The sequence below is a fragment of the Anopheles merus genome, chromosome X, assembly GCF_017562075.2.
Source record: "Anopheles merus strain MAF chromosome X, AmerM5.1, whole genome shotgun sequence".
Classification (NCBI taxonomy): Eukaryota; Metazoa; Arthropoda; class Insecta; order Diptera; family Culicidae; genus Anopheles; species Anopheles merus.
Window position 1 is genome coordinate 14,280,736 of NC_054081.1, and position 15,700 is coordinate 14,296,435.

General features: G+C 43.2%; 1 protein-coding gene across 3 annotated transcripts; it reads right to left on the reverse strand.

The window, feature by feature from the left end:
* Positions 1 to 1,256: 1,256 nt before the first annotated feature.
* Positions 1,257 to 12,787, reverse strand: LOC121598352 (glutamate receptor ionotropic, kainate 2-like). Of its 3 annotated transcripts, XM_041925038.1 has the most exons (10): positions 12,118 to 12,787; positions 11,868 to 12,040; positions 5,053 to 6,078; positions 4,769 to 4,975; positions 4,344 to 4,705; positions 3,840 to 4,264; positions 3,633 to 3,748; positions 3,323 to 3,472; positions 2,563 to 2,712; positions 1,257 to 2,146 (listed from the first exon to the last, which is right to left on the reverse strand). In XM_041925038.1, the coding sequence occupies exons 1-10, from the start codon at positions 12,239 to 12,241 to the stop codon at positions 1,880 to 1,882; spliced, it is 3,000 nt and encodes a 999-aa protein (XP_041780972.1). In that variant the 5' UTR covers positions 12,242 to 12,787; the 3' UTR covers positions 1,257 to 1,879. The 3 variants fall into 3 exon arrangements, with proteins under 3 accessions (XP_041780972.1, XP_041780993.1, XP_041780983.1); XM_041925059.1 differs by lacking the exon at positions 2,563 to 2,712; XM_041925049.1 differs by lacking the exon at positions 3,323 to 3,472 and having other exon boundaries at positions 1,258 to 2,146; positions 12,118 to 12,785.
* Between the last annotated feature and the right edge of the window lie 2,913 nt (positions 12,788 to 15,700).

Sequence of the window (15,700 nt, forward strand, 5' to 3'; positions counted from 1 at the left end):
TGCCTACTCGTTCCCTACTTTAATGTGTAATCATTAAAAAAAACGAATCACTCATGCAAACGAATCGAGTAGCGTGCCATTACTAATGCATTGTGGCACGAGGATTCGTTTACTCAAGACGCATTGTTCGTGCGGGAGCTATTATTAATTTGAGTGTGCCATCTTTATTGCATTCTTCTTTTTTTTTTTTTTGGTAATCTATTTGAATTTGTTGCTGCCGCAATGTACGAACGCCAATTAAATATTAATTCCACAAAGTAAAACGACACAGCGCTGGGTTTGCTTTTCATTCCCTGCTTCTTTGTCAAATGTTACGACACCTAAAGTGGGCTGTCCTGTGTCGCTGCTCGGGAATGCATACTTCTGCAGAGAAATGATTGGCAGGTGTGCTTTTTATTACCATTTTTATTGCAATGATATGGGTTTTTCTCCGGTCCGTTTTCTTTTTCTTTCGGGACATTATTTAATATATTTCCAAGTTTTTTTTTTGTTTGGTGCCCACCCCCGTATCGTAAAAATTTCGTATAATTCTAGGAATCGCCTTTCTTTTCTGGACAGCTGAGCTCGTCAGCGCCCGAAAAAGTCATCCCCGTCTGTTGCCCCGTCTCATTAATCAAACTCAAGCCCGCCCGGCGGATTGGGAAAGGTGTGTTTTGTCATCACACGTTACCCCAGCACGGAGTCCTTTGGCGCTTTGCTTTGTAAACATAAATCCTGAGGCAGCCTTTTTTCTCTTTCTCTCTCTCTCTCTCGCTCTCTTACTCTGCAACTGAAGAAGAGCAGAAGGGGACGGGGAAACTCAAATGAAACGCGGAAATGCAACAGTTACGATTCTGCTTTGCATACTCACGATGACGCATGCCGATGTGCTGGTTTTTGCACTGCTGCTCGGCAAATTGTAATCAGTTTTTTGTTGTTGTAACCATCTCCACGGCCTCGGCTAAGGCTCGGGTGAGCACGACAGTGCAAACTGGGTACTGGTGGTGCCATCTGTCCAATAGCTTTACGTGTTCGGAAAGTTTGGTGAAAGTTTTTCGCGAAAGCTTGACTCGGTGGAAAATGGAAAATGGAAGGTTTGGGTTTTCAAAGCCCGGGAAATGGAAAATCCTCTTAAAGCAAGTTCCTTAGTTTTGTTGATTAAAGCTTCCCGGGAAATGAACGAGCTTTTTTTCAGAGGAGCTTTTTTAATTACTTAATTTAAACTTAACTTAATTTAACAAGACACAATGCACAATGTGAGATAAAAGTAAACTTACATGGAGGCTTTTATTATTTGTATCGAAGTTTGAGGCAACTTTCACCAAAGAAATGCTTTTGGAGCTTTTTAGTAGAAGCATTCTTTTATTTTAAGGGGACATCCATTTACTACGTAACGCAGTGATAAAACACTGAGAACCTGACGAGTAGCAAACCACAATTTCATATATTCCCTGTTTATCAAACTTATTGTATACAGTTAAATACTGCAATTTGTATCAACATTCAACTGAACTATTTTATTAATTGTTTTTTCCTGCACGCGTATGCTTGGTCTGATGCTCTTTTTAAGCCTTTAAAATATTATATTGAATGTTAAATTTGTTAGTAACACAGATTGCAATTACTATTCTTTTTTTGCAAATCGTAGCCCTGGAAAGTAATTCCTATGTTTCTCCCAAAACGTTACGTAATTTATGGATATTTGCTCAAGTGAATTCAGATTCGCACTATACTTCATATCAGAACATTTCGCCTAAGTTGTGTGTCCTGTAAATATATGTTTGCTATAACGTTCACTCGTTTCTTGTACAATTCTTCCTCTAAGCTTCGTAAATATCCTCCACCTAAATGTCCGTAACTTCCCATTCAAACAACAAATCACTATGCGTGCCCTGAAGCTTTAGCCATCCGACAGCATCTTCCGAGTGTTTCCGTTCAGTGCCAACTTGTTACCATTTTGCCTCCGCTGGTTGCCAGTCGGCAGACGGTCACCCATTCCGCTGCCAGAAATGTCCTGCTTGCTGGAGCTGGTCGAGTCCTCCACGTCGAGCTCGAGCGAGTTCTCCCCGGAGGCGGACGAGCTTTTGCGATGGCGGACCGGTTTGGTGTTGCCATGGCACTTGGCGACGAACCGCAGCTCGGCCATCAGCTCCTCACGGAACGGTACCTGGGCAACGAGACGGGTGCGTGTTATCGAGATATGGCAAAAGGCGAACGTTTAACGTTAATGAGTGTTAGTCACTAATCAAATCAAAGACATCAAAGAGAAAGACATAGAGGAAGAGAGCAAGAGTAGAGAAACGTTTCTGGAATTATTGAAGATTAGTATCAGCGGTGAAGCGTTAGGTACTGGTGGAGTTCATCACCTACCTTGGGGGGCGATACAAATCTACAGTCGCCCCACACCCAAAACAAAGCTCCCATAAGCACAACACTCACGCATACACACAAACATATACATGTCCACAATTTGGTGGTAGGGGTTAGTGTACGTTTGCCGGACGCCTTCTTAAGGTGCACTATCCGGTGTCCAGCTCGAACACATAGACAACAGATATATCGTAGACAGTGTGCTAGAGTTACCTTGTGCCGACGGGCCCGGTGCGCAATGACGAAGAACAGCTCGCAGCAGCCGAACAGGCTGGCAAACGAGCAGCCGACAAAGAGCACAAAAAACACACCGCCTACATTGTCCATGTCGAGCTCCTCCGCACCATCGTCGCTAGTGCTTTGCTGTGAAGAGAAGGGGTAAATGGGGCAGGGACAAGGGAAACACGGCAAATGCAGGTAACGTTGGTTAATAAGGTGCGCTAGTGGGAAGTTGGTGGTGTTGGTGTGATCGAGATGAGGGTGTGATGCTAGTTGGAAAGGTAGTTTTGGAGGGGTTTTCGATATTCCAGACATTCTAGATAAATGTACAGTTGGCACGCAGTGTTGTGAAGATTCTTGGAACATGCTGTACAAGAAGCTGAGCCTCTAGCATGACTCAGTAGATGCTCAGGGAAAAGGTTGAAATGCTTGGAAGGATTCAATGATAGTTTGGAAGAGGAACAAACCCGAATCTTCAACTACTGCTACCTGTTACGGACTAGTACTACTGCCACAAGAGTCTACAGATGTTACAGTATCTAATCTGCAAGAGCGTCTAAAGATGCCCCAAACATCAGCAAAAGCGGACAAACGTCACAAAGGTAGTGTGCAAACGTCAGAAGGTGCTATGTGCAGAAGAGTTCGCCGGCGCGAGGGAGTGGGTCGGAACAGCGGAATATTATTTGAACCGAAAGCAATTCCTCTGACAGGAGGCGTGGACGGCGGACCACACACATTCGCACACGGACCGTACCTTCAGTTCACGCGTGCGGCTGTGCACTTCACACAGCATCTCGCAGAAGCTGACGAACAGGGCGGCGACGCAGCCAACAATGAGCAGCACGAAGACGCCGCCAACGTTTGCTAGCTCGAGCGCTAGTGCTCCGCCCTCCTCCATTGTGTTCTGGGTGGGGGAAGGGCAGCAACAAGTGTTGGCCGAGCAGAAACAAATAATGGATGTGTGAAGAAATGTCAGTGACCCAATTGCATCCCGAACTGAGGCGTGACGGACGAAACCGCGGACGGAAGAGACGGAACTGGAGGGAATAGGACCAGATACTTACCGAACAAGCGCCACCGCCACGCTTCTCCTTCCACCATTTGCGCTTCAGCGAGGTTAGGACGCCCTGTTCCTGGAGCCGCAGTACGGCTTCGCTCAGCGCACTGCGGTACGGAGAATCTGCCGGCAGACGGACGTAAAACATTTGGAAGCCATTATTAGTGTCTTGCCATTTGGAAGATTTCTGGAGTGTCTTGCTGCAGCTACTTACTCTTGCGCATCGCTATCCCGTAGCCCTTGTCGTCGAGCAGGCCCCCGATCTGCGTGACGTCACACTCCCGCTCCACGATGTACTCGATCGAGGTGGACTCCATCAGGAAGGCGTAGTTCTCCGTCTTGACGCGCTGCAGCCCCTCGGGATTGGAGGAGGTCAGCAGCTCCTGGTTCGCCATCATGTACTGGTACATCTTCGCGTACGTACCGTACTCCGCGTCCTTGAAGAAGCTGATCGTGCTGCCGTCGCGCTTGGCACCGTACTTGATCGTGCCGCCGGCCGCCGCCAGATCCTCCGCATTGCTGATCGGCGAAACGACCTGTTCGACTGTGAGGAAGGCCGCGAGATTGGCCGTGTAGGACGATACCATGATGAGCGTGAAGAACCACCAGATCGAAGCGACGGCACGCGTTGCCGGTGCTCTGTGGAAAGGAGAAGGAGTAATGCGTACGTATAACTCTCTCGCCTCTGGTCCATGGCAGCGTTTACTCCGGCACTTACTTGGGCGCTATTTCCGAACCTTGCTGCAGTAGCGCACCGATCGTGAACCACATCGAGTTGCTGAAGCTGAATTGGTTCTCCAGCTCTTCCGGCTCCTCGATGCAGGGGTACGGGTTGTCCCACTCCTTGGGTGAGATGCGGCCGAGGATGAACAGGGACATCGAGACCATCATGTAGGCACCGCCGAGGTACAGCCACACCTGCTTGGAGAACGGCGACATGAACGAGAACAGCGACGGTGGTTCCTTCGTGGGCTTGCGGTACAGTATCGAGATGCCCAGGTTCATGAAGGGCATCGTAAAGTCGACGGCACTTTCGCGGTCGGACGTGATGGTGAGGTCAGTAATAGCTAGGTCGGCGCGCTGTAAGTGTGAGGAGATGGTTGGTAGGTTGCGATCGGGGAAAGAGGTTGATGCGTAGCTTACCCATTCCAGTAGTTCCAGCACCATGCCGTTCCATTTCTTGGTGTCCCGGTTGAGCGAGCCGTACACGCCGTCCTCCTGCAGTATGAAGGTGTAGTTGAAGCCCAACATCAGCGACAGCTCGTGGATGAGATCGATGCCGAAACCTTCGAACCGCTCGTTGCCGGTCAGCTTCACGGGCGAGTCCTTCAGCATACCGTACGGCGGCGACTGTGTGCAAAGAGAGATACAATTTCGAAAAAAACAACATTTTCGCAACAGCATGTCCACTTGTCACCCTCACTTACGATAGCAGTCAGCACGAGAAAGGTTCGATTCTGCAGCGTCCCATCGTCGAACGCCAGCAGCGTCTGTTCCTTTTTGCGCGTAAAGTTAAGCCCCTCGGTCGAGTTCCAGACGCCCACCTTCTCCAGCCCGGCCGGCCCGAGCTCGATAATGTCCAGCAGAAAGTCCGACCGGTGCCCCTGATGGTCGAACCGGATGCTGCGCGTCAGCCCGTGTATGGTGGAGCTCTTCATGTAGTTGATCACGCTGTACCCGTTCTTCCACGTCGCCGTATCGTCGCACCGGAGCGCGATCGGCTCGAGCAGGTGGGCCGGCTCGCTGCCGATCAGGTGCTTCAGCGCCTCGGCAAACAGCAGCACCGCATCGTACATGAGGGCCGTCTCCACGCGCATCTTCGCCGGGTTCAGCCCGTCCTGCAGCTCGAGCGTCTTCGCGATCTGGGACGCGTTCAGGAAGTCGGCCACCTGCCGGATCTTGTCCTCCTCCGGGTCGATCAGCCGCACGCCGGTAATGTTGGTGCCACTGTACTGGTACGGCTCGAGATCGATCGTGTGCAGATCGAGCGAGGTCACGATGATCTGGTGGTGATCCGTCAGAAGCCCGACCTGCTGGGCCTGCCGCAGCACCTCCGGCATGGAGTCGATCGAGCAGGCCAGTATGATGCGCTTGTCCTCCGACAGCTTGACGCGCCGCAGCACCGCCCGGTAGTTGCCGTTCAGCCCGAGATCTAGCTGCCGCACCGTCACCGTGTACCCCTTCGGGTCGTACATCTTCAGCAGGTCGGCAATGCCCGGCAACCAGGGCCCGGACTCGTACAGCACGGTGAACGACTTCCACTCGAACGCCACGACCAGATCGAGAAAGACGCGCCCCATGATGTGCGGATGCGGGTGCAGGTTGAGCGTGGGCAGCTTGGTGTACGCGTCCCAGCGCGTCTCGATGTGCGGCATCTCCTTCTCGTCGCAGACGCTCTGCACGTGCAGGGCCGACTTGGGCGACGAGGGACCAAAGATGCCGGCCACCCCCATCTGGTGTGTGGGAACAAGGGAAGCAAAACCGTGCATTTAACGACCGGAGCGAAGACGCAGTGACAGAAAGCGGGAAGGAAGGAAGGCACTAAAACGAACCTTAAGGTCTATTTTTACACTCGCACTCAATTCGGAGGGTTAAGTTATGAGCTCGCCGATGATGAGCGGCAGCCACACTTAAAACTTTATCGATCAAGTATCAATCCAGCTCAGAACCAATCGACAAGTCGTACCATTCAAACCATAGATGCGATAAAATCAACACACACACACACACACATACACGCCAACATTCACTCTGATCCCATCACCCCAGAAGAGGGATTTTAAATTTTATGATCCAAAATGATGTGCCAACGGATAATCGGCGGTGGACGGCGTGCGGGAAACATTCCAACGTGTCTGTTTTTTACACAGCGCTCTTTATGAAGCGCATCCTGCATTGGCTACTGGTCTAAATATTTACCAGCACACTTCGGCCGAGTGCAGCATTGACCGTCCGATCCCCGCTAAGCAGGACCAAATGTGTGTTTTTAGCGTTAGCAGCTGCTTTACGTGTAAGACCGGGTGAAGCGGACGGTAAGATGAGCGTCTGGGATAAATATTTCATACCGACAAAACCCTCAAGCCAGTGATGGAGTAAGCACATTTAATAAGCTGTTCACGTATAACGCTTGATAGCACTGGGGGATATTTACTGCCGAAGCGGTGATTGATCGGAGGAGCGACTTGTGGCGACTTTGGCTCGCTAAAGAAATGCTGTAAAATGGGTTTAAGTATCTAACGTTGAATCGAATGCTTGGAAATTTTCATTCGTTGCAATATGCTCCATGGAAAAACATGAAACATTTGGGAAACTACCTTTGTTTATGGTTATATTCAATTCAATTAGACATAATTGAAAAGAATAAGAACAATTTTAATTTCTTTGTTATTTAGTTTTTGGAAGACTAGTTTTCCATGAATTAGTACCTCTATTTCTAAGGTAATCCAAAGCTTTACGATTGTGTTTAAAAAAACTACGTAGGGATCGAATTAAAATATGGTTATTCTGAATGTTAAACAAGAACTGTAGAGCACTTACACAGAAACGTAAAATATTCACAAAACAAAATATCGGAAAACGTTTTGATGTAATTTAGCATACTGTTTCGCTAATCTTAAGTTAAAAAATTGTTTTTTTCTTAAAAATAGATTACATTGCTCTGTTAATGTTTCAATAATTATGTCAATTTACTCTTATTTTAACCCAAAAAGTTCACAATCACAAACTGGGCATCCATCAGATTAGAGCAAAATGCTCCAGTTAGTGCAGTGCAATCTAGGATGAGTTTTGTTATAATTGGCATTTATTTTGGTGCGTTTTTTCCCAGTTGTTGTGGTGCGTTGTTAAGATGTGTTTTGCCCCGTTGCAATGGAGCGTTTCGCTTCAACTAGGTAAAAATCATTCTAAATTTGATTTGTTGATAAAATTATATATTTATGGTTTTAATTTAGCAAAAATGGCAAACATTCCTTAAGTGATAAAATCAACATTTGCTGGCAAATTTTATTGAAAAACAATTGATTTTCCTTCGGTGATGTGAATTAATTAATTAATTTAGAAACCCATACTTCGGCATTTAAGATTGACACAGTTTTGCTTGAAATGAATTGCATTGTCAGTCAATGGTCCATTGTGTTTGTCTTAAATTTCTCTTTTTATCAGTTATTTTATTTTATAATATGCCTCAAAAAGTATTTTAATTCAACCGTATAACCCTATATGACAAGCTCGGTAATTATAGTCGTTGGCACCAAATTTTGGCTCAAAACAAAACCGTATAATTTTATTGTTTTTCGTGAAAAAAATGCAATGAAATTTTATAAACCTATATCTAATGCCATAGTTTATACCTGAAAATACATGCCAACTTTTTTTCATTCCATTAAAGTTTCCAAAATTGGCATAAAAGTTGTTATATTTTGAAATATAACAATGACATTATTAACCACTTAAGTTAATTTCAATAATTTTGGAACGCACAGTTTAGAATCTTGTAAATAAAGCGATTGGCTCACAGTAAAAACTGGATGCCTTAGAGACAAACATTGATGTGCATTGTCAAAAATGGATGCCTTAGAGGCAAAAATTGTGACACGTTGTCAAAAATTACTACCTTGGAGACAAAAATAGGTCAACATTTAGCGGCATCGAATTGACACTAGCAACAAAACACGTGCATTAATGGAAGTTAAAAAGGTACTTTCAACCCCAAAAACAGTTGGCATTGACAAGGATGCAGTAAAGAGTTCAGAAATGGTATCAAAAGTAGCCAAATAGACTAAAAATCCGTATCGATAGTGAACATATTTGAATGCGACATGAGACTAATCTATGCTAGCGTTAACCAAAACAAAATATGTTTTGCTGTTCTTTCCTCTATGAAATCTTTTTTTGTTGAACTGATGAAAATGATTCATCCTATAACAAGGTGTATGACCAGGATCTCATTTTCTATCGTCCCACTATAGAGAGTTATTGTTTTCACACTATAGTGAGAGAATGTTGGTTAATGAGTTGTTGCTAGATGCGGATTGCTTGGATAATTTTTGTATCTTTGGTCTTGTACGTATTGTATGTATGCACGACATAGAAATTCATCTAAGCAAGCGTTGGTTGGAAAACGACATCCATATTTTTGTCAAATGAGATTCGTAAACAAATGTGTGAAAGAATATAAGTGATCATCAAACTGATAATGAACATTAACATTTTGAATTAGTGTTTTAGTGATTTAATGTGTTACAAGGATTGAATATCCGGCTAACTAATAAATAAGTCTCTATATGTATAAGCTGGCAAACTACATTTTTAGCCAGATAGTCATGGACCGAATGGACTGCATATGGAAAATGGGAAAACCGAAACAGAGGTAAATACGTAAATAAGTTTTTTCGTCAAACCAGAACAGCTGTATGTCTTTTACCGATTATTAGTGAGTGAAAAAATTCATGGAACAGTTAAATCAGCTAGTGCAAAAATAAATGTCCTCTTGCTGAAGTACACGAATTTAAAAACGAAAAAAGCGTTACAAATACAATCACGTGAACTTGTACTCAAAAGAGATCTAGTAGGGGAACTGGGGGTAGTTTCGACACCGTAAGGTTTTCTCCTAATAGCAATACTTTTGCCAATGTAAACTCACAAGTAGACATCGAAAAAACTTTTTTGATTCACTATGTACCATCTTACGAGAAACTACGATTCCTGGATTGATTTTAATAACATTTTGACAAAAAAGTGTGTTTTTTTTTGTTGCATCAAGACTGCTGTGCGGGTAAAATCGACACCATGATGGGTAAAATCGACATCTTGTAGAGTGATTTCGACTCATTGGTTATAACTTAAAAAAAAAAAACTCTGACGCCCGGTTGTTTTTCATTGAAGTTCAAAACAGTATTTCGTACCAATTTTAAGAAAAAATAACACAATACATAATTAAAATACGCGAATGAAATGAAGTTACAAGCAAGCAAAAAAAATCGAATGATTCCATAGCAGCAACTATTTTTTTCTTCAGTTAAGCCTAAACCGGCCTAAAGTAAACCTAAAATACGGTCAAAGCTATAAAAATATTATTTTTAATAAGCCTAAACCATATACTGAGTACATGTGTTGAGTCCGAGATTGGTAAATGTTCTTGACAATATAGGAACTTTCAAATTATGATATAAAAATGCTTAACATGCTACAAATAAGCATAACACCACTACCAAATGTGGTGTCGATTTTACCCCGATTTTACTTGTGCGGCCAAGTTTTAGTGACATTTTATACTATATAGTTTGATATAAAAATTACGCACTTTGATACAGAACAAATCAATAGTGTTTATGAAATAATAATATTAACACGGCAACTATAATTTTGTTGAATTAACGCCACAATTCCTTAAGTCCCACTAGTAAAAGTTTATATCAGCTGAGCCATCAGAACCACCATGTGTTTATTTTGTTGTTGTTGGTTTTTTTAATTGACAGGTTTCTGATCATTGAAATGTGACTAAAATATTCGAAACAGTGGATATAAATAATGTGCACTATATTTTTGTTTTGTTTTTTTTTCAAAAAGTTAAAATTCTAAAACGGCAAGGTGTCGATCTTACTCACAGTGTCGAACCAACCCAGACTTCCTCTAGGGTAAACGTACCTATAATGGTGGTAGTACCAATAGTGGTGGTATTGCACTAAAATGCGTTGTATACGATAAATAAAAAATAATTAAGTTATTTATGTCAGTGTGAAATGTTCTCTGGTCTTTTACAAAGTGTTTCAAAGTTAAATGGGGCCATTCCGTTACATAGTGACCGAAAAATCCATTATTTTGTGAAATGTGTCAACATTTTTCCAAAATCCTTAGGATTTCATAACGAAACTCATATCTTTGTTAACGTTCTAAATAACCACATAAAACGCAATTATTAGTTTTTTTTAACATAATTGTTATCAAATGATATCGTTTTGTTAAAATTTATTGCCTTTTGACCATATTTACGTATTGTTAAGTGTTTTTTTTACGATGGTGCCATTATAGGTACGCAAAATGGTCTTAGTTATAAAATCAATAAAAACATGACATTTTAGATTTTTTTCGACGATATTTTTTACATGTCGTACTGTTTTGATTAAAATAAGCAACAGAAATGAGTTTTCTGTAAGTAATGTACCAAAAAAGGTCAAAATTTGTTCATCTGGCAGAGTGAAAAATCGACCTCAAATCAAGCTTTCTCTTCCGGGTGTGGGTTGACGACAGGTGTCAATATTTTCATCAACCATATTCATAGATTTTTTACGATAAAATTATATAAGAAATCGAAATTATGGTAGTAATCCTTGCTATTCATACGAAAACAGCTTCAAAACTAAGTTTCATTGATATTATACACTATTTTAGAGGCATCTTTGTTTACCACCACTATAGGAACACAATACGACGATTGTAGGAACCATACCACCATACCTATACCTATGTACCTATACAAGGAAGCAGTCTCAAAAATATGATTTTTTTCGTGAAATTGATGTGTTTTATGTTAAAAATGGTTTTGATTGCAAAAATAAAACATAAAAACAATTGCTGTGTGTTAAAATATTTATGAATTTACCTTCCTGACGCTTTAAATCTATGAAACATATTTGTACCACTGCAAATTGCACCACTATTACATTTACACTTGAAAGCAGGAAAATGTTAGTAAAATGAATGTGCCAGAAAAATGTCATCGAATCAAAGCGACATTTTTTTTACGTGACTGTTTTACGGCAAGAGTGAAAATTGAATGCGAAACATCCAATAGTGTCGAAGTAGCCGATTTCGTTTCGGAGAATTTTACATTTAGGACACAAATTAAATCATCAAACTGAAAAAAAACATTGTATAATACAAGCAGCCCCATAATTTCAAAGATCAAATCACGTAGCCAACTGAATGAAAAGCTAGTAAACAGGGAAATGCTTCCCCCTTCCGTCAAGCACACCCATCATATTTTAATGAGAAGCGTCGGCACTGCCCTCACACAGCGAGACTTTGGACTAAAGCAGGCGCTTTGATTTTGCCGCCCCTTTCCGGGCACGAGATGCAGAGCGCGATGGGTTGTTTGTTTGCATAAACGGTTCGGTGCAGCATTACATCGCCGCGTGTGGGACTATTATTTGATTATGTTTGGTTTAAAATCAACCGAACCGAGGTTCCGGGGAGGGGACAGTGTGGCGTTCGTTGCACATCGTTCGTGTCTGCGTTTGCTTACCTTCAGCAGGCGGCAGAGCTTCTTGGACGCGTCGAACTGATCGCCGTACTTCACCTGCACTGCCTGCGCCTCGAGCTGGTAGTTCGAGTACGACAGCTTCTCGTTGTTGACCGCCTCGACCGCGTACTGGAAGGCGAGCTCCACATCCTCGGTCGCACCATCGAACAGTCCACCTGTGCGAGAGCGTTGTTTTTTTTAACAATTATTCCTCTTGAACGCGTCCCGGGAAATGGAAGAGTGCGCCGTTTACCGATTTTAATGTGCTCCACCGTCTCGTCCAGATCGCCATGGTGGTAGCCGATGACAGCGGCAAGCTGGGTGATCAGCAATAGTGCGAACAGCACTTGCCATCGACGCCGCCCGATCGTCGACATCGCGTGTCGATTGCCGAGCACCCAAACGGCACCCGCGAGCGTCCCGTGTTGATTGCGGCAGTAGTTGATCGCGCCGTCTAGCAGCGCTGCATCTGCTCGGGGTGCCGACAGGTTGACAGATTGACTCGTTGACGGGCTTATATAAGGGGCCGCTGTTGGCACGCTTCGCTTCGCTACCAAAGCGCTTCCTTCACGGTACGGGCGCAAACCACACGCTCACAGTTCATTAACAAATCGGTATGGAATCGAACTGCACTAATATTCACACGAGCCCGCAGGATGAATGGGATAGGGTTCGCTGACACTATTGCACACTCTTTGGCGAGGCGGTTCACTACGGCCGGCCGCTCTACGGGACGTCCGAAACCGGTCGCGACGTGCGTACGTTTGAATGCGGCTCTCCGTGCGCCTGACGTGCCGTGCGAGTGGAACCGCGGCGGCGGCTGTGCGGTGGTGCACGCATCGCAACCGCCCAGGGGGAAAAACTACGCTTTTGCCACTACGACCTACGCGAAGCGGTGCAGACAGTGTGTCACGCGAGCCAGTACTGTGTGGGAGAAATAATTGCGCCTTTTTAACCGTACGCTCCATTCCGAGGGCATGTTTATTGCTTTCGAGTAACCTGTTAAACCCCCCCCCCCATCAGCCCCTGAGATACTGTCTCTTTTTCTCTCGCACTCACACACAAACACACAGCCAAACCGTGGGTGACTTTGCGACACTGCAAGTACGTAGCTATGCGATGGTTGCGTTCTATTTTCCCACAAGCATTTTTCCCCATTCACTGAGCTGCATGCCGGCCGATTCTAGCGGAATGGAGCTCTCCTCGGTTGCGCACTCTGACACGGCCCAGCATCGCTTCTTTTGGGTGGGCCGGGTGTATTTTTAACAACAACAAAATCCCACCCTTCTCATCCTTCGGTTTTTTGCCCTCCCCCCCCCCCCCTCTCTTCATTTTTCTTCAGGAGCGTTTCGGTTCACTGTGTGTTGCGTTTCACATGGCGAGACCAAAACCGCGGACGTTTATTTCTGATGTTTCTGTATGTGTGTGTGTGTGTGTTTTTGGTGAAGATTTTTGTTTGGGTTTTTAGTCGATGTTGCTGAAGAACGATGATGAAGTGAAAGCACAGGGGTAGATAGCTGTGCTAAAAAGATGCTGATAATAGGACGCGAAAGTTGTTTTAAAACCTTTAAATGTGAGGAATGTATAGAAAAATAACATTCAAGGAAGGTGGTCAGCACTTTGCCTAGATTGCAATAACCCTGAAATTATATTACAAGTCTCTGACAGGCCGAAGACCCCTTCACTGCGAGCAAATGAGGGAATGCCGTTCATTCATCCTGAACCGAGTGCTATTACTTATCTGTTTCGCCTGTAAGTCATGTGGGTTCGTGTTTGTGTCATTACGCACACTTGTGCTGTTGTTTGGTGTTCAGTTCAGAGTGATGTTCGTGTCTGTACATTTTTGTTGCTTGGTGTAAGGCATCTAAACCAGTGTTCCCAAACGTATGGTCCGGTAAAGAATTGATTTTCTAAAAAAAAAACAATATTACAATTTACAAAAAAAGATTCATATAAAATAATTAATTAAGTGGTAAAAACCACACCTTACATGCAAAATTACATGAAAATTAGTGAAATTTAGCCTGGAAATCACGAGAATCGACTTAAAAAATTCGAGATACGCGGTATTTTGCGGCCGCTTTCGGTCCCCATTAACCGTGTATCTCTGGCACCGCCTGTACATGCAAAGCGCGGAGGTCTGTGACCCTAAAATGATTGGAGAGCTGTGATCTAAGATATTAGGAGTTTGGGAAAGTTTTGTAGTAGACTTTTTTTAAATTTTTTTGAATATTCCTATGTATGAGTTCCTCCTTTGATCGATTCCTCCATTTTCTGCTCTCTTGAAAGTATCAATGAAGCTTTTTAAACAAATTTAAGACCAAACAAAAACTCGGCACGAAGACCAAAATGTGTCCGTTGAAAAGATGAAAAGTTCAATAAAAAAGACAGTGATTTTTTAAGGTGTATCTCTAAGAAATCTACAAAATTTTGGGAAGAACATTTAGATTTAGGGAGACAATCATTTTGAAGATGCATAAATGTATGATATATGAAGGAACTGTCAAAAAATCGTTCTCAAAGAAAGGGAATTAAACCTTGGTTTACGTTCGTTTAACTAATTTCTTTATTTTATTTAAAAAATTGTTTCTATTAAATATACCAATTAAACCTATTTTGGGCTTTGAGAGTACTTATATCACATTTCACCATAGGTTGAACATAAGTATTGCGATATAAAACAGTAATAACGATTGTCATTTAATGAATGTATTGTAGAATTCAGGGCCGGTCTGGTGGTACAGTCGTCTACTCGTACGACGTAACAACATGCCCGTCATGGGTGCAAGTCCCGAATAGACCGTACCCCCATACGTAGGACTGACTATTCTGCTATGGTAACAATAAGTCACTGAAAGCCAAGCTCACTTCACTAGTGGGTACAGGCAGGCCTTAACCGACAGCGGTTGTTGTGCCAAAGAAGAAGAAGAATTGTAGAATTCACTGTGTTCCTGACATATTTAAGGATGACCATTAAGACATTTTTTATGTTACATCATTTATGTCTCATGATCTACGAGATGAATGGAAAATTAGAGTCGATAAAATTAAATTGTTTCACTAATTTATTTAATTTTAGATTTCGTGGCTTAAGATATCATCAACTCTTTCGTTAATATGACCCATTTTTGCGACAAAGTCAATAAACATACGAAAGTTTTCGAATGATATAAGGTCCCTCACATATGGCAACCCTCCAAAGGCACATTTAAAGAAACCATTCGTTTTGAAAAGAGTAAATATAAGCCAAATTTTATGGTATTCTAGAGCGAGGGTCATAAAATGTACCAGTTCGTAGGCCGAGTTACCTTGCAAATAAAGGATTTTTATGCCATTTTAATGTCACCTTTAGCTACGTTTGAAACTTATTTTTCTTCAATAAAATACTAATTCACTACAATTTTCTACAACTTTCCATTATTAAAGCAAAAAAAAGGGCTTTTTCTTTCATCCTTTACAAAGCAAAAACGCATTATAGGCTTTCGTGGGTCGCATGCAATTCCCGGGCCGTAGTTGAGAGATCCCTCTAGAGCCAATGAAATAGAACAAACCCAGCAAAATGATGAAATATGACAATCGCAAGAAACGCATGAACTAATTTGCGCACCTAATACAATGCTGCTCTCCAAAGATTTAAATACATCGAAAGACATTTTTACGCATGCTAACAGCAACATAGGGCTGAAACAAGGACCGTTTGGTGGTGGAAAAAGCGGGTCCAAAATCACACAAATCCCATCAAACAATCTTCAACGCGCACACGGCATTACTTACCCGTGTTCGCTCTGTCGCTCTGGTCCGCACGTGTCCAATGATTGATTCTCACCCCATGGCGC